At 52.2% G+C, this 21,581-nt stretch overlaps 1 protein-coding gene across 2 annotated transcripts in view; it reads left to right on the top strand.

Annotated features, from left to right (window-relative positions):
• NADK2 (NAD kinase 2, mitochondrial) overlaps window positions 1-21,581 on the top strand; it is a 1,023,510-nt gene that overhangs the window by 789,063 nt on the left and 212,866 nt on the right. For both annotated transcript variants that reach the window (XM_078674950.1, XM_078674951.1), the window contains exons 9-10: window positions 5,472-5,527; window positions 5,610-5,663. In XM_078674950.1, coding sequence (XP_078531076.1) covers window positions 5,472-5,527; window positions 5,610-5,663 — 110 coding nt within the window. The remainder of the gene's footprint in view (window positions 1-5,471; window positions 5,528-5,609; window positions 5,664-21,581) is intronic.

The raw sequence follows: 21,581 nt of genomic DNA, 5'->3' as shown, positions 1-21,581 counted from the left end.
AGGATCGGTCGCTCCTCCAGCCATTGCCACGCGTCTTACGGGTGATTGAAGAAGTGTGCCTTATCTTTGTAGATGACTTTGAGCTTTGCCGGGAAGAGCAACATATATGTAATGTTCAATGATCTCAATTTGACTTTCACCGAGTCGAAGGAGCGCCGCTGCTTCTGGACTTCTTGGCTATAGTCTGGGAAGATCATTATGTTGGTGTTCTCCACTCGGATGTCACCCATCTTCCTCGCTTCACGTAATATTAAGTCTCTGTCAGCGAAGTTTAGGAAGCGCGCAATCACTGGTCTGGGTCTTGCGCCCTCCGGAGGTCTCGCTAGGAGCGCCCTGTGTGCTCTTTCGATCACAAAGCAAGATGAGAAGCGGGCTCCTGGGAAGGTGTCCGTGAGCCATGCATGCAGGAATGTCGCCATATTGTTCCCCTCGATTCCCTCTCTAAAACCTACGAATCGGAGGTTATTGCGTCGTGCCCTGTTTTCCGCGTCGTCCACCTTCCAGAGCAGCTGTCTGTGTGACGCCTGAAGCTCCGCCATGTCTTTCTTGATTGTCGTTATTGAATCTTCGGCCTCACCAATGCGCGTTTCCGTCTCGGTCACTCTGGCGGAGAGGTTCTTGAAATCCTGGCGCAGGAGCGTGACCTCTGAGCCCACTTCCCCAATTTTAACCTCCAATGCTGCTCGGGATTCCTGTATGTCCGATCTAGATGCCTGGATTGCTGCTAGCAGCCTGTCCGTGTCCCCCTCGGCTGCAGCACCCGAGTTGTCTTTGGATGGTCTCGGCGCCGTAAAGATGTCCAGCGTGCCTTGTTTGGGGTTCTTGGGTGGGGGGGGGTCTTTCTTCACCATCGTCACTGAGTCAGTGGTGTACCCTGCGTCGAAGCGTGTAGGCAGATCTGTCTTGGTTGCCTCCTCGTAGTATGCCTCACAGTGAGCCAATTGCGCCGGGCGTTGTCTGCCTTATGTCCGATATCCTTTACCGGCTCTTCTGCGGATTAGCCCCACCGTTTACGTCCCTGGACGACTGTTCCGAGTGTTGTACTGGCTTGGCACTCTGGTTCTTTCCGGTCGGTCTGGCAATGTATATTCCGGGTGTGCGCCTCCTCCTGGTCTCCCGCTCTGCTCGCCCCACCGCCTCTTGTAGCTACTCTAGTCTGTTTGCGACGCCTTCTCTCAAATGTACATGTGTCAGGCCCACTCTATAGAATGGTATTGCTAGTGAGGCCCCTATGAGCGCCTCCGGCTTCCTAGCTGCCGATCACAGTCTCAGACCACCACCAGGCCCGTGCTGTTGCTGCCGTCCCAGCACCACCTCCTCAGAGTCACCACCGTGCACTGTGCAGCTCCTGCGCCTTCAAAGGGCGTCCTCTCTCAGTTCCAGCGGTTCGCTTCAATAGTATTGCCCCAGTGTGGTCAGCGTTCGCCTCCCAGGGTTTGCGTGTCGGCAGGGGGGTGGTGGTAGGTAGCGTCGTTCGCGGGCTTACCCCTCTGCGCTGTTCCGCGGCTTCCCGTGTGTCCTGATGTCCGCGCAGGTGGTGGGAGCGGGGGGGGGGGGGGGGTCTGCCACAGTCTCCCCTTGTGGTGCGTCGGCGGTCCTATCTCACCCCACTGCAAGTTCCCGCTCCCTCGGCCGCGCAGCTCTTCCGGTGGTTTGCACAGCTCATGCACGGCAACCTGCTGCGGCCTCCATCTTGGTGAAGGTCAGCTACCTCCGGGCACTCGGCTCCTGCGACTCCCCCGCTCCGGCCGCACCCTCTGTACCTTGTCCGGGCCGTTGCTGCAGTCGGCATGGGCAGGGAATCAGTCACTCTCGCCGTTGGCACCTCCGGGCTCCTCTCCGGTTGTCAGTTGGGTGCGGCGGCCGCCATCTTGTGTAAGGGCGTCCCGCGCCCCGGTGCTATCCGCCGCCCCCGGTACTCTCAGTTTGTGGCCCGGTGCCCCTCTTACGCCCAAGTCTGGATGTCGGCAAACGGGGTCCCCTCCGATTCCGGTCACAGTGCACCCCACGCCCTTGGGGCAGTTGTTTCCGCCGGTGTACTTCTGTCCTACTACGGGTCCTTGACCGTTAGGCGTTCCGGCCAACACAAGGGTGGTTGTGGCCCTCCAGGCTTGTCGGGCTTCAATATCTGGTCGCGCCGTTCTCCTCCCATGCGGTCACATGCGCCCGGTATGATGTTGCACCCTATCTCAATCCTCTCACCGAGCCGCCATCTTGGCCGGCGGTTTCTTCTCCTCCTCAGGTGCCGCGTAGAGCTCGGTTTATCACTCTCCAGAGGCTCAGTATTCGCACTCCGGACCGCTCGTTCCCCTCCAGGCGTCCCCCGACAGTCTGTGGGCGATTTTCAGCTAGTGGTGTTGTGAGATTAAGTCGGATATGTAGACATCGGCCGGGAGCTCCCGGGAGACACGTCTAGTCCTGCATGCTGCTGGCCACGCCCCCCCTGTTGGAGGGATTCTTGATCGAGGCGAGGGTGTTGGCGCAGTCTTTAATCCAGCGTCTGAGGTTGCTGGTGGCGGGGTCTGTGGGTGGGCTTCGGGCGAGGGCGGTGTGTAGTTGGTCTTCAGTGATTTTGCTCCAGCAGCTGCGGGGGATCTGTTGGGTCCGGTAGTGTGTGGTGAGCTTCTTGAAGGTGAATTGGACGCAGTGATGGTCGGTCCAGTGGAGTTCGGTGGTGTGGCTGAAGGAGATGCGAGAGCTTGCGGAGAAGATGGGATCGAGTGTGTGTCCGGCGGAGTGGGTGGGAGTCGTGACGAGCTGTTTGAGTCCGAGGTTGTCGAGCAGGGTAGTGGAGTTGGTGTTGTTGTTTTTCTCAAGGTGGAAGTTCAGGTCCCCGAAGAGGATGTAGTCAGTAGGCGCGAGAGCGTGCGTGCTGACTAAGTCAGCGATGGAGTTGCTGAACTCTGGCCGGGGTCCGTGGGGCCTGTAGATTAGAGTTCCTCTGAGGCTGGTGTTGGGATCAGTGTGGATCTTGAAGTGAAGGTGTTCGGCGGTGTTGAGGGTGTCATCAGAGTTGGTTGAGACCTTGAGGGTGGACTTGTGGATGATGACGGTTCCACCGCCTACTCCGTTGGTGCGGTCTCTGCGGTTGATCTTGTAGCTGTCCGCGATGGCTATTGCGATGTCGGATGCCAAGGAGTCGTTCATCTAGGTCTCTGTCAGGAAGGCGTTGTCCGGGGAGGACGTGTCTAGCAGGTCCCAGAGTTCGACGGAATGTTTGCGTGCGGAGCGGGTTTTCAGGAGACTGCATCTGAGGTGGTCGCGTCCTGTCCTGGTGGGCGGATTGGCGGGTCTGTTGCTGGTGAAGTTGCAGTTCCGGCAGGACAAAGGTCCATGGGTGCGCTTAGAGGCGACCTGGAAGCAGGAGTGCGCTTGTCTGGTGTTGAGTGCGTGGAGGGTGTTGGCATCGTAGCAGAGTCGTGTATCATGGTGTTCGCGGGGGCCAGGGGTTCTGGAACTGGGCACCGTCCAGGCGCAGACGGGCTTGCCTTAGGTGCGCCTTCAGCGCGGGTGGGGAGGGAGGATCCGCTGGGAGGGGGTGAGCGGACAAATGGAACGGGGGACGTGCCGCAGGGGACGCAGCGGCGGGAAAGCGGGACCGGAGAAGGGACAGAAGGCAAAACGGGCACAAGAAGCAGGGGTAATGAAGGGAAAAGGCAAAAACACACAGAATAAAACAGTTACAAAAAACAGCAGCAACAATAAAAAACTGGCAAAAAAGCAAACCTAAGACCTACCACTGGCCACCAGGGATTGTGTGCTGTCTTCGTCTAGTTCTACCAAAAGTGTTCATTCAACAGCGTTCTCATGCTTTACATTTACCAGTATGCCAGAAAAGGGACCGAGGTGTTTCCTCAGCCTAATTTGGGTGACTCTTTACAGTTTAAACCAGTAGTGGAGATCCTTCTCCTATTTGGGTGCTAGCTTCATTCTCAGCATACTTTGATACCTTCACTTTTGGGAAGTAATTGGGATCCCTACTGCTGCTGGCAATAATATCCTGTTGGCACTAAATCCACTCATATCACTTTTAGTACATGTTCCAACTATGCCGATGTCAGCTGCCCATTCTGCACTTACTGCATTGGTCAAGCGTTACCTGTACCATGATATGATTCGTACTCTCATCTCATCTCACGAGCAGCGGCATCAGCATCAGGTGGTTGATAAGGAACACTCAGACAGTGAGCCCAGGCAATCAAGACTCTGCCTAAATGTCTTTCTCAGAGGTTTCTAGAATCCAGTCAGTTTTGATACCTTGAGGAGTGTCCGTTCCTATTGGCTTGTCTCCCTCTACAGTACTAGTTCTGCCAGGATTTGGGTTGCTGGTAATTCAGCCTGTTCTCATTACAGGCATGCAGTAGTAGTGTAGATTGCCAGTCCGGGTTCTGCATCTTCTTCCTGCAGAATGCTCCGTGGCATTCTCAGACTGTGTACTGGTGTTACATTTTCCATTGGCTTCTCCGAATGTCTGGACTACAGTTCACCACCTTTGCCTCATACATCGTCTCACTTATTCCTGCCCATCGCCTCAGAATGAGAGTAGGGATTTTATATTTAAGACCAAGTTTATTCATTGCATTTTCAACATATGGTCTAAATGAGGTTTCAAAGTGTGTTCCAAGTCCTAAGCAATCTGGGATCCCAAGCTAGGTGTTCCTTGAAGAGGTCTTGAGTGCCAGTGCTTTGAGATATGTATTTAATTCCTGTAAAAGAGGGAATTGTATATTCAGCAAGGAACAATACAGATCCCATCTTCTAAATAGGAATGAGTCAGAGCAATAAAGGTAGACAAATCCTCTTGTTCAGTCTGCTGTCCATTAGCAAAGCTTTAGTCTGGCAGAGCATAAATGAAGATTCCAACAATCCTACCAGGTGCACAGGACACTGTAGGGGGAAGCTGCAAAAGGGGTGTTGTGTTGACAAAAGCACCATGGCATGAACGAGTCATCTTGTGCTGCAGTTACCACATTATGAAGATGCAGACTTCATAGCACGTATACGCCAAGACATAAAACAAATACATCTCATTTGTGCTGCATTTCATAAATCCACGCAGGGGAACTAGAGGATTTAGAATGATGGGGGGCTAAATGGATTTTACTTTAGGGTTCTAATAGGCTAGCTTTTGGGGTGCAAGTAGCCTGTGTTTCTGAACTGTGAAATATGATGCCACAACTGTCCGGCTCCCCTTAGACTGGTGACAGGTGGTTAGGATTTCTAACTGATGAAACATGGAACACCCTTAGATGTGTTGCAGATTATTGTTTTTCAATTAGGCAAAAACAGGGCTGATTTGAAATAGTCAACTTGAAGCAGGATGGCATACTGTGAAAGGGCTAACGTCTGTTCACGTAATTCATGGAAGTAACATTATGCAGATGCTGAAGCAATTTTCTGTGTAGTGGGAAATCTAAACCACTGTGCTGCTGTATAAATATACTTAATTGTCATCTATTTCTATTTTTCAGGTCCTACAACATTAACAAGATTGCTTCACAGCCTGTGGAAGAGATCCTTAAAATTGGTGAGTAATATAGTCGAAAAATATTAACATTTCTGTTATAAACACTTTGACATTTAATGGGTGTTTTATGTTTTTTCTACAGCTAAGAAACATGAACACCTAGATTTCCTATTGAGCAAAGAATTGATAGAACAAGGTAAGCGATCATTGGTACATTTTCAAATGACGTACAAATTACTTTGTGGTGCCCAAGCTGCAGCTAAAGCAAGGCTGTGCTAGTGCACCACTCTCTTGGTCAGGCAGCTAACAGAAATTTAGGGCCATTCTGTCCACTGCTCATCAATCAACAATATACTCGTGGTTGAGCTAAACATGTACTGTTCTTTTAAGAGGTTCAACAAACAAAGAGCTGCAGAGAGAGTTCTTCAGTCTGTGACCTACTTTTTAGAATGCTTGATAGACCCAAGAACCTTGGACAGTCATTTGACAATAAAGAAACTGCTTCTGATGCAGTAGTATAAATGATGGGGCGAACAGTTAGAAAGGCTTATTGATGACACCTTGCCAATGAGCTGAGACTGTCTAATATCTCGCACCTCCAGCACTCTTCAGTAGGCATATAGCATTAAACACACAACCTAGACCCATTCAGACTAATACATTGAGGTAAAACAGGCATTACAGTGTTTTTGTTCTTGGTAAATGTACAGCTAGTGATCAAATGAAGATGTCAATGGCAAATGAGCAATGTTTTGAGTTACATAAATAATGGTTGGCATCGGGATAAATGAAAGATGAGAGCATAAGTAGAGCATATCTTCAGGGTAGTAAAGCACTGGACACAATACTCCCAGTTAAACCTTTTTGCCTGACTGTATCTTTATCTCTTGAACACTTCAGTTCCTTTCCTGCAGTCCATCTTCAATGTTTGCCTGAAGCAATTAATCATTTTTATACCTTCATTGTTCCTGCATTAGGCAGTCCCAATCAATAAGCAAGGCATCTGATAGAGACATCTAGATGCAGGTTCCTTACTGTAGAATCCTCTCAAGGTGCAAGACTGAATCCAGAAATTTTTCCCCAAAGCATGTCCGCGTGCAGGCAGAGGGCATTGCGCTATTCCGTATCCACGTCGTCTAATGGATGTTATGTCAACAGTCCATAGAACTCCCTCGCCGATGTCAGTTCCTTCTTTTCCACGATTGCAACATGGAACCGGAGCGGTTAGAGGCTGGTTTTTCAGGCCCATCTCGACTTCTTGTCAAGAGAACAGTGTGCTTTTTCAACAATGTTGTCTGGGTTTAAACCCTGCGGAATTATTGATAGACCAATGTTGATCACGGGTCCGCATACTGTCTGTTTGTGGTGTCTTGGAGAACATCACAACTCAAAAGACTGTGGTTCCAGCGTCTTTGTCCAAGGCATTGAAAGAACCTGTATGAAACTCCCGATTGTGCGCTTTTCTGAAAAAACGCATTGTCGTCAATCCTCACTGAAGTCTAGGGATCGGTCGATGAGACGTTTGAGTGAGGGGTCACCTCCTTCGACGTCCAGGATGGCTTAGAGAACCCCATGGTCAAAACATAAGTCTGACGCCGTCTGTTGAGGAGCATTTACAAGAGTCTATCACGCGCCTTCCTAAATATCCTGGTGACTCTAGCCCAAATGCGGAAATCATTTTTCCCTGCAACATGTTTTGGGGCATCAGTCCCCCTCTGGAGCTCCCTCTGGCCCCAAGGAGGTAGGAGGTGCCCTGGCTGGCTCCTCACAGGCAGGTTCGACCTCCGTGACAGTTGGGCCCTCTGACTCCGCTATCAGATTTGGGACGGCCCCGGGGGAACACCCTACGGTGTTTACATCTTAGGCATCTGTTCATCCTTTGAAGTCGGCGGCGCTGGTCGGTGTCGACCCTGGTGCTTCGGAGTCTATTCAGCTGGTGATGTCAGCGACGCTGATCCCATTCCTATTAACGACGTCAAGATGATGCCGCAACGGCATCTGCGCCAACAGTTCCTTTCTTCTTTGGATGACTCCATCTGTTGTTGTTCATCCCTTGCCTGTTTTTCCCATGGGAATACATAGTTTGGTAACTGAAGAAGAGATTATTGAGGGTCAAAACCCTTTGCATACTGTCCAACCTCCAGTGAAGAAAAATTGACTTACTGAACTGGGGGAAGTTAGTGGATTAGAGTCTTCTCCTCTTTCAGATTTACTTTCTCCTGGTACGGCAACGGAGGAAAGTTTATCCTAAGCTGAAATATTGAAGAGGGCAGCTGTGGTGTTGAATGTCCAATTTCCCTCAATGGAATTGTCCACAGATCCCTTGAATATTCTTCATCAAGGCGAGACCGGACTGGAGCCTGTGCTCCCTTTTAATGAGTCTCTGACCTGCTCTTAAGAGTTTGTGCAAAACCCATGACGGGAGCTCCAGGTGACCGGGCTGTGGGTCATAGGCATCGACCCTCTTTGTCCCCTTCAACATCCACTACGAAAGGGTTGGTGGTTGAAGCTGCTGCAGCTTCTTTGGACCCCAATGTCCTTCCTTCGGTTCCATCAGACAAAGGAGCCAGATTTTTAGAAAGTTATGGGAGGAATATATTTTCTTCTGTAAGCACAGCGTTGACGTCTTTCAACACTACATGTGTTATGTGTAGGTTTTCTTATGCTTTATGGGACTCAGTGGCGCAGAGGCTACCAGAAATTGGAGGAAGCCAGAAATTAGTTATTGCAGGTGGTGCAAGATGGCCGGGAGGCAGCGAGATTTACCAGTAAATGTATCATCGACACCACAGGTTCTGTTAGAGCTGTGGCTCAGTCAGTTGCTTTGCGTAGGCATGCCTGGCAGTGTCAGTCTGTGTTTTCAGAGTCTTTGTGGGAGAGCCTCAAAAGTATGCTGTTTGATGGTATCCATTTATTTGGTGAACTGGCTGATATGGCCTTAAGACAATTCACTGTTGGTCGATCTGATAAGTCTACTTGAGTTATTTTGTAAGCTTGAGTTTGGTGTTCGGTCTTGTGAGTTATACGTTTCATCTGGTACATCCAGGATGGTGTTTTTAATCCCAAGCAGTTGGGATTTACAGAAGTTCTTTTCCATGAGAAGTGGTTGTCTTGGTTAGTCTGCTAGCTGCACCCTCACGTTGGGAACAGTTGCCAGCCTGAGAGGCTTTCTCTACATGGGCAACTGTGTTTGTTTGGATTGTAAGGCGGCTGGCTCCGTCGTGGAGGCAGCCCGCCGTGTAAATGCGGATTCAGAGCACCGGACTGAACGGTGCTTGGGATTGGCTGGTGTTCCCTGTGGGGGTTGTGTATTGGCAATGGATGGGCTACAGACAACGAGGCAACCCACTGAGGTATTGAATTTTGATGCAAAATGAGGAGCCACATGAAAATCCACTGTTGTATGAGTATGCAGGACTACAAGTAACACAATGCCGGAGGCCGGTGGGCGGGGCTTATTTGAATTTAAAGTACGTGACTGCATCTTTCATGTGTGTGTTCCTTTGCTGCCAGTGATCAAGGGCGGGAGCCCGAAACGCGTTTGGTGTTTGACTTTAGCAGCGTATGCCTGCCCCATCCGCTGCACCCTCACAATGGGAACAGTTACTGTAGAAATTAACTATAAAATATATTTTACTCCGACGAAACCAGTAAAATTCTGCAGTCATAGTTAGATGAGCTAGCTATAACCCACGCCCCCTCAATGCACTGCTTATGACCTCACATATTACAACACTAATGACATGGTCAGTTACATCACTGATGACATCTTAAATGACATCATCCACAGAATCACTGATGCACCCACTCATACTCATAGAACCTTTAATATACTCACTACCCCTCCCACACAACCATTCAGACCCATGCCAGTACTTCAACACCCACTCACTGATTCATAGATTACACACACACACCCACTTGCTCAACCTTACAGCCAATCATATACCCACTCATTCACTAATACAGCCACTGACATATCCACTCATACACCCACTCACTCTTAGAGCTACTCACATACCTACTCGCTCACCTATACAACCAATCACGCATACACTCCCACTAACACATACTCATCTGTAGTCATACTCAACACTCACCCATTGTGGAGACGAAGCGACCCTTACCTCCCCGGGGCGACGTCCGAGCCCGGGGGCCCTGTCACCCGCGGCCGGTCATGCAGCGCCCCCATCATACGGGACTCCTCCTCTCTCTCTCTCTCTCTCTCTCTCTCTCTCTCTCTCTCTCTCTCTCTCTCTCTCTCTCTCTCTCTCTCTCTCTCTCTCTCTCTCTCTCTCTACAGGAGTCGGCGGCGACAGCCGAGTCCGGAGGACCGGAAGCACTCTATCCCGACCCCGGAAGTCCGATGCCCTTTGAGGAACCGGAATCGGCAGCCTCTGACCCCGGAAGTGTTTACCCGGAAGCCTGCCCGGATCCTAGAAAAGCCGTCGGGAAGGAAGGAGGGGTGTTCCAAGCAGCGGACTCGTGGCAGCAGGCAGCGGAAAGCGAAGAACCACCGACAAGGAGCGGAGCGGAGCAGAGCAGCAAAGCCGAAGTGAGGACGAGGAGGACGACGTCTGGACCGAAGACTGGTGGCGTCCTCAGGAGGTGGCTGGAGAGCGGCAGCAACTCGGAGGAGAGTTGCGGCGGGGCACGTGAGTACACTTCATCCTTTCTCAGTGTGCCCCCTTGTAAGTAGTTGTACATATTGTAGTTAGATAAAGCATCACAAGCACGAAGGCACTGTATATTGACTCCTAACACTTGCACTGTAAAGAAGCCCGAGCACCGTCCCCACCATACGCCTCACCTCTTCCCCTTCCCTCTCTTGCTTGCCTGTTCCATCCCTCCCTGCCATCCCTTCCTCACGGTCAGTCTCCGATCCCCTCACTCCCCGGGTGTCGGTGGAAGTACTCAGACGTCCATGTTGCCCGGACTAAAGCCCTATACTCTTCTCTCCTTTGCAAGCCTCCGAGGAGTGCCAGTACCTACGGCGGAGAAGACGACATCGATCAGGAGAAGAAGACCCCCTCCACACGACCCCCACCACGACAGACTGTCATTCCAGCAACCCCGCTCTGCACTTCCAGCAGGAACCCATCCGCCAACCCTTCCTTCCAACCTTTGTACAGAACTTACAATAAAACCATTCCCATAGCACACTATATCCGGCCTCCCCGCCTGTTATTCCGGTCCGCCCAACCCCCAACTCCACAGTTGGTGTCAGAAGTGGGATATCCCAGAAGCATGGAGGCCGCAGTCAAACAGCTGGCGGAATGCCAGGAACAGCTTGGGAAAATGATGGAGAGGTTCCTCAAGACGGCGGAAGACGATCGCGGACAGTTGCATGATGTCTTGAAGGGCCAGGGTACCGCGCAGGACCAAGCCCTTGAGAAACTCACCAACGTTATGGGGCAACAAAGACCGGTTACCTCCCTTCCCTCCGTAGTCTTACAGAAATACGTGCCAGGTGAAGACCCCGATTTCTTCTTCATGAATTTCGAGCGCCTAGCCCAGGCTGCTGCCTGGCCTGCCGACCGATGGGGCCACTACCTTGGTCCCCTTTTGACGGGTGAGTTGCAGGCCGCCTACCAGCAGGCCAACGTCCAGGGACAAACCCCATACAACGACATTAAGGCCTGCATCCTGGAACGACTGGGGATTGACGACGAGACGTACAGGGTTCGTCTGCGTCAAGCAAGGGAAGGACCGCAAGAAACGCCCCGGGCTTTGTCATTCCGGATACAGGACTTGGCCAATCGATGGTTGAAACCCGCCACGGCTACCAAGGAAGACATCCTATCAAAAATCTATCTGGAGCAGTACCTGGCCTCTCTACATCCCGCCACCCAGAAATGGGTGCGCCAACACGCTCACCTGACGCTAGACAGTGCAGTGGAAATCGCCAGCGCCTACAGCAGAGCCCAGGAATCACAACGACCCAAGGAGGAACACCCTTCTCGCATACCACATGGCGGTCATCCCCGGGTCCAAAAGGCTCCTCCCGTCGTCAGGAAACCTGATCCTGCTCCTTTGTTGCCCTACCCTGTCATGCCTCGCCCAACCCCGCCCAGACCTCAATGCTACCATTGCGGTGGGTACGGACATATAGCTCACGTATGTCCACAAAGGGAAGAACCCATGGACATCGGACTCACCAGGAACTATGTATGTCTCACCGCAGAAAATACCCCTCCACCTTTTCGATGTCCAGTACGGATAGAGGGGCACCGAATGATGGCCCTTGCCGACACAGGATGCAGACACAGCGTCCTACGACTACAGGAGCTGCCACATCCTGTCGGACCAGTGACAGGCACCGTGGCCATCAAATGTGTCCATGGCGATACCAAGTGTTACCATACAACCAGAGTCCGTGTGCAACACCCCACCGATGAATGAAGCCTCTTAACGGTTGGTCTGGTACCCAATCTCCCTGAACAAGCTATTCTGGGTAGCGACTATAGCGGTCTTCCCCACCTCCTTCAGGACACTACGGACTCCCTGAAGAAATGGTGGGCTGAAGCCCCATTTCCCCATGTTTCTCCTTCGGTGGACTCTCCGTCCAAACCGTCCAAGTCCAGGAATCAGAAGAAGAAGGAAAAAAGGGACTTTGCCGTGGCCTACCCTGCTCAGGTGGATGTCCATCCTTGGGAAACAGATAGGGAATTCCGCGCCACTCAACAAGAAGACCCGGTGCTACAAGAGGCCTGGGGCCGTGCCCTGGACAACGAGGACCTGCTGCAAGTAGGTCCTTACTTCTTCCGCAAGAATGGACTTCTATACATGAAGGGAGGGCCCCAGCAGTCCCCCCAGTTGGTTATCCCTGGACTGTTTCGTGATAAAGTACTGTTTCTGGCCCACAGCCACTTGCTAGCTGGGCATTTTAGCGACGAGAAAACGGGACAAATGATCCTGGACAAGTTTTATTGGCCTGGTGTACACGGGCACATAAAACGGTATTGCCGGGAATGCCCGGTCTGCCAGAGAAACAGCCATTATTGTCCCCCGAGGGTTCCTCTCCAACCCCTCCCTCTCATTGATGTCCCTTTTACCAGAGTAGGGATGGGCCTTATAGGACCCCTGCTCCCCTCTAGGAGTGGGTGTAGGTATGCTCTTGTGCTAGTGGACTATACCACCCGCTTCCCTGAAGCAGTCCCCTTGCGCCAACCCACCACCCAGAACATAGCCAAGGCCCTCATCTCCATCTTCTCCAGAGTGGGTTTTCCCCGCGAGATCTTAACCGTTCAGGGGATGCCTTTTGTCTCCTCCCTCATGCGCCAAGTCTGTTCCCACCTGGGCATTAAGCAAATCAGGACCGCGGCCTACCACCCCCAGACCGATGGATTGGTGGAGCGCTAGAACGCCACCCTAAAAACCACCCTTAAGAAGCTCTTAGGCCTAGAGAGCAAGAGCTGGGAGGAGATGCTTCCCCTTGCTCTTTTCGCCATCCGGTGTAAGGTCCAAAGCAGCACCGGATACTCGCCGTATGAGTTGTTGTACGGAAGAGCGCCTCGGACCCTGTTAGACATGGCTAGGGAGGCCTGGGAAGCCGAACCAGACAGAACACGGCCCCTGCCTGAATACGTAGACAATCTGAGGATACACTTAGGACAGATAAGGGAGATCGTGAGGCAGAACCTGGTGGCCGCCCAAGTCACACAAAAACAGCAGTATGATAAAGGAACCAAGGCCCGTTCTTTTACTCCTGGGGACCTTGTGTTGTTGCTCCTGCCGTCTTCTGACCATAAGGTGCTAGGGCAGTGGCAGGGCCCATTCCCCGTCCTGAGACAAGTGACACCTGTCACCTACGAAGTAGAGACGGACTCCACCCGAGGGATCACCCAAATCTATCACGTGAACCTCCTAAAAAAGTGGGAGGGGCCCCGTCCTGTCCTGTTCGCAGCGCACACCCTTCCTTTCGAAGTATGCCTTGACCTTGATCTGCCTGAGCGAAACAAACAGGATCTCAGAAGGTCCTTGTCCTCCGTGCAAACGGTGTTTTCATCCCTACCGGGACACACCACCGTAGTGGAACATGCCATCCACACGGAACCGGGAAAAACGGTAAGACAAAGACCCTACCGCATCCCCGAAGCCCGTAGAGCCATCATCAAAGAAGAGACGAACCAGATGCTACAAATGGGCATCATAGAACCCTCCAACAGCAGCTGGAATTCGCCCATCGTCCTAGTCCCTAAGCCAGATGGCTCCACGAGGTTTTGCATTGACTTCAGAGAAGTGAACAAAATATCGGCCTTCGACTCCTATCCCCTGCCCCGCGTAGATGAGATGGTGGAGCGCATAGGCAAAGCCAAGTATATAAGCACCCTTGACCTGTGCAAGGGATACTGGCAGATCCCCCTTAAAACAGAAGACAGTCCCAAGACCGCCTTCTCAACCCCTGAGAGCTTGTTTCAGTTTAAGGTAATGCCCTTCGGGCTTCATGGAGCCCCGGCTACGTTTCAGAGGGCTATGAACTTGGTGTTACAACCCCATGTACGTTACGCCGGGGCGTACCTAGACGACATCGTCATATATAGTAACAGTTGGGAACAACACCTACACCATTTGCATGCAGTCATTTCCTCCCTGGGGAAACATGGCTTCACCATCAACCCCACCAAGACCACGTTAGCGGCACAGAGCGTAAAATACCTGGGATACCTGTTGGGAGAAGGGCTCATCCGTCCACAGGACAATAAGATCAAAGCCATCCAAGCCATAACCTTCCCTCAAACCCGGAAGGAACTCCGTGCCTTTCTTGGTTTGTTGGGATATTACTGGAGGTTTATCCCCAACTTCTCCCAAACCGCGGCCCCTCTGACCGACCTTGTTAAAGAAGGCCACACGAACAGAAGAACAACTACGACATCCCTCTCCCCTACTGTTACACACATTCAACCTTCTTACACAGTCCCTGATTTCCGAGCCAGTGCTAATCAGTCCTGACTATACACAGCCCTTCATCTTGCAGACCGATGCCTCCGACCAGGGTTTGGGGGCCGTCCTGTCACAGAAGGATTCGAAAGGGGTCGAAAAACCGATCCTATACCTCAGTAGGAAACTCTTCCCACGAGAAGTGAACTATGCAGACGTCGAGAAAGAGGCCCTAGCTATCAAATGGGCAGTAGAAAGCCTTCGGTAATACCTTGAGGGACGAGAGTTTCTCCTATACACTGACCACGCCCCGCTGGAACGGATGGCCCGCAACAGGGGCCACAACGACCGGGTCCTCCGGTGGTTTCTCTCTCTGCAGCCATTTCGGTTCAAAACCTTACACAGGAAGGGGCTGCAACAGGGTAACGCGGATTACCTCTCCCGTTATCCTCTTCCCGCGAACCCTACAAGAAAGACTGCTAGGGAAAGGGGATGTGGAGACGAAGCGACCCTTACCTCCCCGGGGCGACGTCCGAGCCCGGGGGCCCTGTCCCCCACTGCCGGTCATGCAGCGCCCCCATCATACGGGACTCCTCCTCTCTCTCTCTCTCTCTCTCTCTCTCTACAGGAGCCGGCGGTGACAGCCGAGTCCGGAGGACCGGAAGCACTCTATCCCGACCCCGGAAGTTCGATGCCCTTTGAGGAACCGGAAACGGCAGCCTCTGACCCCGGAAGTGTTTGCCCGGAAGCCTGCCCGGATCCTAGAAAAGCCGCCGGGAAGGAAAGAGGGGTAGGAGGCAGCGGAAAGCGAAGAACCACCGACAAGGAGCGGAGCAGCAAAGCGAAGTGAGGACGAGGAGGAGGACGTCTGGAACGAAGACTGGTGGCGTCCTCAGGAGGTGGCTGGAAAGTTGCGGCGGGGCACTTGAGTACACTTCATTCTTTCTCAGTGTGCCCCCTTGTAAGTAGTTGTACATATTGTAGTTAGATAAAGCATCACGTGCACGAAGGCACTGTATATTGACTCCTAACACTTGCACTGTAAAGAAGCCCGAGCACCGTCCCCACCATACGCCTCACCTCTTCCCCTTCCCTCTCTTGCTTGCCTGTTCCATCCCTCCCTGCCGTCCCTTCCTCACGGTCAGTCTCCGATCCCCTCACTCCCCGGATGTCGGTGGAAGTACTCAGACGTCCATGTTGCCCGGACTAAAGCCCTATACTCTTCTCTCCTTTGCAAGCCTCCGAGGAGTGCCAGTACCTACAGCGGAAAAGACGACATCGATCAGGAGAAGAAGACCCCCTCCACACGACCCCACCACGACAGACTGTCATTCCAGCAACCCCGCTCTGCACTTCCAGCAGGAACCCATCCGCCAACTCTTCCATCCAACCAGACTTTGTACAGAACTTACAATAAAAACCATTGACCATAGCACACTATATCCGGCCTCCCCGCCTGTTATTCCGTTCCACCCAACTCCACACCCATACAGCCACTCACATTCACTCACTCACCCGTACACTCCAATACCCCATCACTAACTTATACTGCCTTTCACATACCCAGTTACCTTTATACCACTGACACATCCACTCACTCACCATCACAGCCATACAGCACAACCCACATGCAATCACTCAACGACACACCCGCTAAGTCACGCACTCACTCATCCATACAGGCAGTCACACACACACCCTCACCCAGACACCCATACAGGTACTCAGACAACTAATCACTCACCCATATGGCCACTCGCGTACCCACTCACATACAGCCACTTTTACACCAAATGACTGGCTGTTAGACATTCACACAGCTAGTCACTCACCCATACATTCATTGAGGCACCCAATCACACACTTATACACTCAGTCACTAAGTCATCCATACAGGCACTCATTCACTCACTGGTTTACCAATACATCTGCATATGCATTTGCAGAGTGGTGGAAAAAGGGACGTGGCCTCCGACCAACTCTCAGCAGTTCCACTGTTGTGGAAACTAACTGGGGGGCACTACCAACCAGAATATAAGATCCTTAATTATTGCCCGGCGGTGTCGCCTCTTGAACCCACAAAGAAGTTAAACTATTGAAGAGGCAGGCGCTGGAGACTGGAAGGCAGGAAACAAGGTTTTTATTCGCTCCGGAGGAGAACACAACGAAAACGGACAGAAGGTATCGTTCTGAGGTGCTCTAACTGCATCCCTGAGGCCTGGCCTCTTATACACACGTTTATCTGTTTATTGCATGTAACACATTCTCGTTGATACTTTGAAGTACGGAAAGACATCCTCAGAATCCCCCCTTTCCCAGCCCGTTCCCACGCAAGGTTACAGTGGAAGTCCCCGCCCCGTTCACAACAGGTGATGATCATCGCGCAGCTGGATATTCCGTCGATTCACGGAGTGTGTGGGTTTCGATCGGATCTCGTGGGATGGGGGCTTTGATCATCTCGGGGGTCCTTTGAGGAGGGAAGCTTTCTATTGTATGGGGAGGGGCAAGGGATTGGTATCGGCAGAGCTAGGTGTCGGCCTGGGAACGGGGAAGACAAACGGGCACACGGGGAAAAGGGGTTTGCATCAAAAGGGCCGGAGATCATGAAAGGGAGGCAGGGAGGTGTCGCGTTGGGAACAGGATGAGGGCCTGGGACAGAGCAGCGCCTAAGAGGGGTTTATGACTCAAGGCAGGTGCAAGCAGGGGGTTGCCAGCGAAGCTAGGAGGGAGAGAGAGGCGCGCTGGCTCTCAGCGAGAGCAGGGAAGCCATGGTGCCCAAAATGGCGGCTGTTTTACGCGCAAAAAAGGTTAAGGAGAGCAAGAGGGCGCCGATAATGTTGACGGTTTCAGCCTAACTTTCAACAGTCCTCCCTTTTCAACATATCTAGCCAACTTGCTTACTCAATGTCAATTTTCATCAAATTCCTAACTTCGGTATCATACAATGCTCTCATATGTTCGCTTCCAATGTCCACAGTTTTGGAAAAAATGCAACTCGCACATAAAGAACACATAGGTGGCAAACATTGAATTCCTAAGCATAGGCCACATATTACAACTACGGGAATCAGGATAATGGTGAGCAGTCTCCAGCCCCAGCTTTTGACGGTGTCCCAGAACCAACCACCAAGCGACCATTCTTCTTGCTCTTGGTGAACTTCCGAAGAGAGTCTGTGAAGATGTTCGATGGCTTTGTACACTGAGGGTGAGTTGTCCGGTATGTATGTACAACAGCTGGCCCCAATAATGCGGCATGCTCCTCCACGGTCCGCCAGAACCACATCTAGAACGAGGCGGTTCTGAAGAGCCACCAAACGGACCGCTTGGAGCTCGGCAGTGTTGTTGGCAAAGATGCCCGCTGTGATGTTCATGGTTGTCTCGACTGCCTGAGTCAAATGTCGGATGGCACGGCTGTTTGCCATCGGGCCCCAGAGGGGGACGAGTCCTTTCATAGCATCGAGGAACTGTGCCCCTGTTGAGTCGGCTTGCTCAACGTCTTTGGCTCGTTTTTGCCTGTGGTGATTCGCTGGAGCCACATAAGTTGGAGGAAGGACGAAGGAGATGTAGCAAGTGCCCCCCCAGCCTTTGGGGAGCCAGGTGTAGGCCTTCGTGCCGCAGATGAAATACATGTTTGGAGATGACACAAAGGAAGGCGTATCCGTGGAATCCAGAGTGCTGGTAAAGCGGCAGGCGCTGCGACCCACCAGCTGTGTCCCAAGTCCTTCTACACACATATGGCCTGTGACGTTGATGACCGTCAGGGCCACAGTCAGAGTGGCAGCCGTTCGTTTCCGCAGATAGGAGAAGGTGGGTCTGGTTGGATTGTTGAACACCTGCATTTCGATTCGTTCTTTGGCCGGGATGTCCATTTGGATCGAGTCGCTGGGGGTCAGCGGGCAGAAGTGTGTCTTTGTCTTGTTTTGCCCGGCCCCATGAGAAGAATGTGCTGCAGTTCTGCTGGAGGTGGCATTTCCCGTATAGCTCTCTTGCAGGAGGATCAGCCAGGCAAGGCAGGAGCCGTGGACGGAGAAGGGTGAAGGGATGAATGGTATTGAATGTCCAGTGGCATGGGGTAGCAACCCACAGATCCAGCAGTTGGTGGCGTTGGTGGCAAGATTGTGCTGGTGAAGTAGCTGCACGAAAGAGTTGTTCCAAAACTCCTTTCGCCTCTCTCTTAGTTGAGGAGAGAGCGAAATTAGATAATGTTCCTTCATGGTGGTAGGCTGAGCAGTGGTTAGGAATGTTTCGTGAGCAGGTGCGTGTTCTTCCATAATCCAGAGCGTAGTCATGAGGAGAAAACAGAGGAGGATTACGATGAAGAGTGCAATTGTCTTTGAGCTATGGAGTCTGTCTGTTCTCGGATTTCTGTAGTGGGTATTTCCTGCTGTCTCCGTCGGCTTCTTATTTGGCGCTTCCATCATCTTCTTATCTGGCGCTTCCATCATCTTCGTCTTCAAGGTGCTCGGTAGTGGGCAGGACCACAGACTTAGTTTAGTTTCTCTCCAGGTAACCCTTGGTAGTTTGGGTCACCGTTCTGAGATCCTTTAACCTAGTCCGTGGCCTACTTAGCCGAAGCTCCCTCCTTTCGACGCAGGAAGTACCCTTCTCGAGATGGCACAGTGGGGTCAGGATGTTTTGAAAGTTCAAGTGTCTCTGTGTCAGGATAGCAGTTCAACGATGGTCGGTCCTGGTTCAGGAGCTCTTCTTGGGTGTTGACGGTGTCTGTCGTGGCCAGGGTTGGAGAGACCTTTTTGCAGTGATGGGCGTGCAGCCAATGTTTCTTCCCCTCCACTCGAAGTGCGGTCCGAGTGGTGATCAGCACTTGCCAGGGGCCCGTCCACCGGGGTTCCAAACTCTTTGATCGCTGAAAATTTCGGATCAGCACGAAGTCCCCCGGCTGGATGGCGTGGCCCGGACCCCTGGAAGCATCGGGGATGGCCTGCTGCACCTGCTGATGAAGGACAGACAAAGTTTCAGTCAATTTGTACAGATAATCAGACATTAGGACATCCGGAACGTCATGAATGGAAGTTGGTTTCGGGGCAGACCAGACGCTCATGGGTCGACCGAAGACAACTTCATAAGGGGTTAAGTGATGTCGGGTGGGGGTGGAGCGCATCGATAGCAATGCCAGTGGGAGGGCGTCTGGCCATTTCAGGCCCGTCGTAGCCACTATTTTGGCCAGTTTAAGCTTGAGTGTGGCATTGTGTCGTTCGACAAGCCCAGCAGATTGAGGGTGGAAGACTGCGTGGAATTTCTGTTTAATACCCAGCCCATTTAGGATGAGCTGGATAACGTTGGCTACAAAGTGGGGGCCATTATCACTCCACAAAACACGACAGAGGCCATAACGGGGGAAAAACTCCTTTAACAGGACCTTTGCAGTGGCCATAGCGGTGTTGTCACGGGTTGGATATGCTTCCACCCATTTGCTAAATGCGCACACCACGACAAGTACATATTTCAGGCCTTGGCATCTGTCTAGCTGGATGTAGTCCATCTGCAGGACTTCAAATGGGTGGTTTGGGACCCCAAATCCCCCCCGGGGTACTACAGTTCCTTTCCCGGGGTTGTGTTGCAGGCATATTAAACATTGTTGAACCAGGCGTTTGGCGGAATCTGGGATCTTGTCATTGTGCCAAACCCTGGAGACAAGTTCGATCATGGGGGCTGATCCTATGTGGGCAGGGGAGTGTGCCATGGTTAATATGGGAATCAAGTACGAATCAGGTAGTAGCCATTTGTTCGTGTCTTTTGTCCGCCAGCAGCCTTCATCGTCTTTCAATCCCACCCGTGTCCATTCAGTCAATTCGTGTTGTGTGCTAGTCGTTTGTATGTCTCTAATTGTGTCCTTGGCGTCAGTCCAGTTTTCTGCTTGTGACCTGGTCACGTACATATGTGTTGTCGTTCTATTTTCAGCTGTCGTTCGGGCGGTAATGTCGGCTAGTGCATTTCCCTGTCCAATAATGTCTGTCACTTTCTTGTGTGCCTGGCATTTGATAACGGCAAGTCTGTTGGGGAGGAGGACAGCTTCGATTAAGGCGGAGACTAAATCCCCGTGCAAAATGGGTGTGCCGTGTGAGGTCAAGTATCCTCTCTCCCTCCAGAGGAGCCCAAAATGGTGAACCACCCCGAAGGCATACTGGCTGTCAGTGTAAATGTTCGCTGTGGTTCCTGTTGCCAGGATGCAGGCTCGTGTCAAAGCAATCAGTTCCGCTGCCTGGGCAGATCGCTGGGTGATGCGGGCTGTTTCTACTACAGTTCGAGCCGTGGTGACTGCATAGGCAGCGGAAGTGGTACCATCGGAGAGTTTGATGCAAGAACCGTCCACCCACAACTCCCCGTCGGGGTCAGGGAAAGCTGTGTCTCTGAGATCGACCCTACTCCTGGTCTGTTCGTCCGTAAGAGTCACGCAGTCATGTACGGGGCGCACATTGGGATCGTTCTCTGGCAAGGGTAACAGAGTTGCTGGGTTCAGTGTGGTGCATCTTTTCAGGGTGATATGGGGGGCAAGCAAGGTTAGTTCGTATCCAGTCAGTCGTGCACTCGTCAGATGTTGCGTCTTGGTTTGGTTCAGGAGGGTGTCGACTGCATGGGGTACCAGTACCGTGAGGGAATTCGAGAGTACAATCCCCTCACTCTGTCGGATAGAGACTGCAGCAGCAGCTACAGCTCGAAGGCAGGCAGGCAAGGCTCTGGCGACAGGGTCAAGAGTGGCAGAGAAGTAAGCGCACGGTCGTTGCTTAGGGCCGATGGCCTGGGTCAGGACAGATAAAGCGCACCCCTCCCTTTCGTGAGTGTAAAGGGAGAAGGGCTTTCTGTAATCAGGGGTACCCAGGACAGGGGCTGAGCAAAGGGCATCTCGTAGTTCCGTGAAGGAAGTTTGACACTCAGGAGTCCAAGGGAGTGGGAAAGGGACGTCTTTGTTTAGCAGAGAAAGCAGTGGTTTTACAACGAGGCTGAAGTTTGGCAACCATTGTCGGCAGAAGGAGGTGAGGCCTAATAGGGAGCGAACCTGCTTCTGGGTTTTAGGGACAGGGGTATCTAGAATGGTTTGGATTCGATCAGGGGTGAGTTTCCTTCCATCTTTGGACAGAAGGTGGCCCAGGTAAGTGACCTGGGGTAGGCAGAATTGCAACTTCTTCTTGGAGACCTTGTGGCCATTTTCCGCCAGGAAGTGCAAGAGTTGAATGGTGGCGGTAACCGCTAGAGGGGTGGTGTCGGCTGCCAAAAG

This window comes from Lissotriton helveticus, chromosome 2_1, assembly GCF_964261635.1.
Source record: "Lissotriton helveticus chromosome 2_1, aLisHel1.1, whole genome shotgun sequence".
NCBI classification, from domain to species: domain Eukaryota; kingdom Metazoa; phylum Chordata; class Amphibia; order Caudata; family Salamandridae; genus Lissotriton; species Lissotriton helveticus.
The sequence above is the reverse complement of the archived record's forward strand: the minus strand, read 5'-3'. Positions and strand labels throughout refer to the sequence as shown.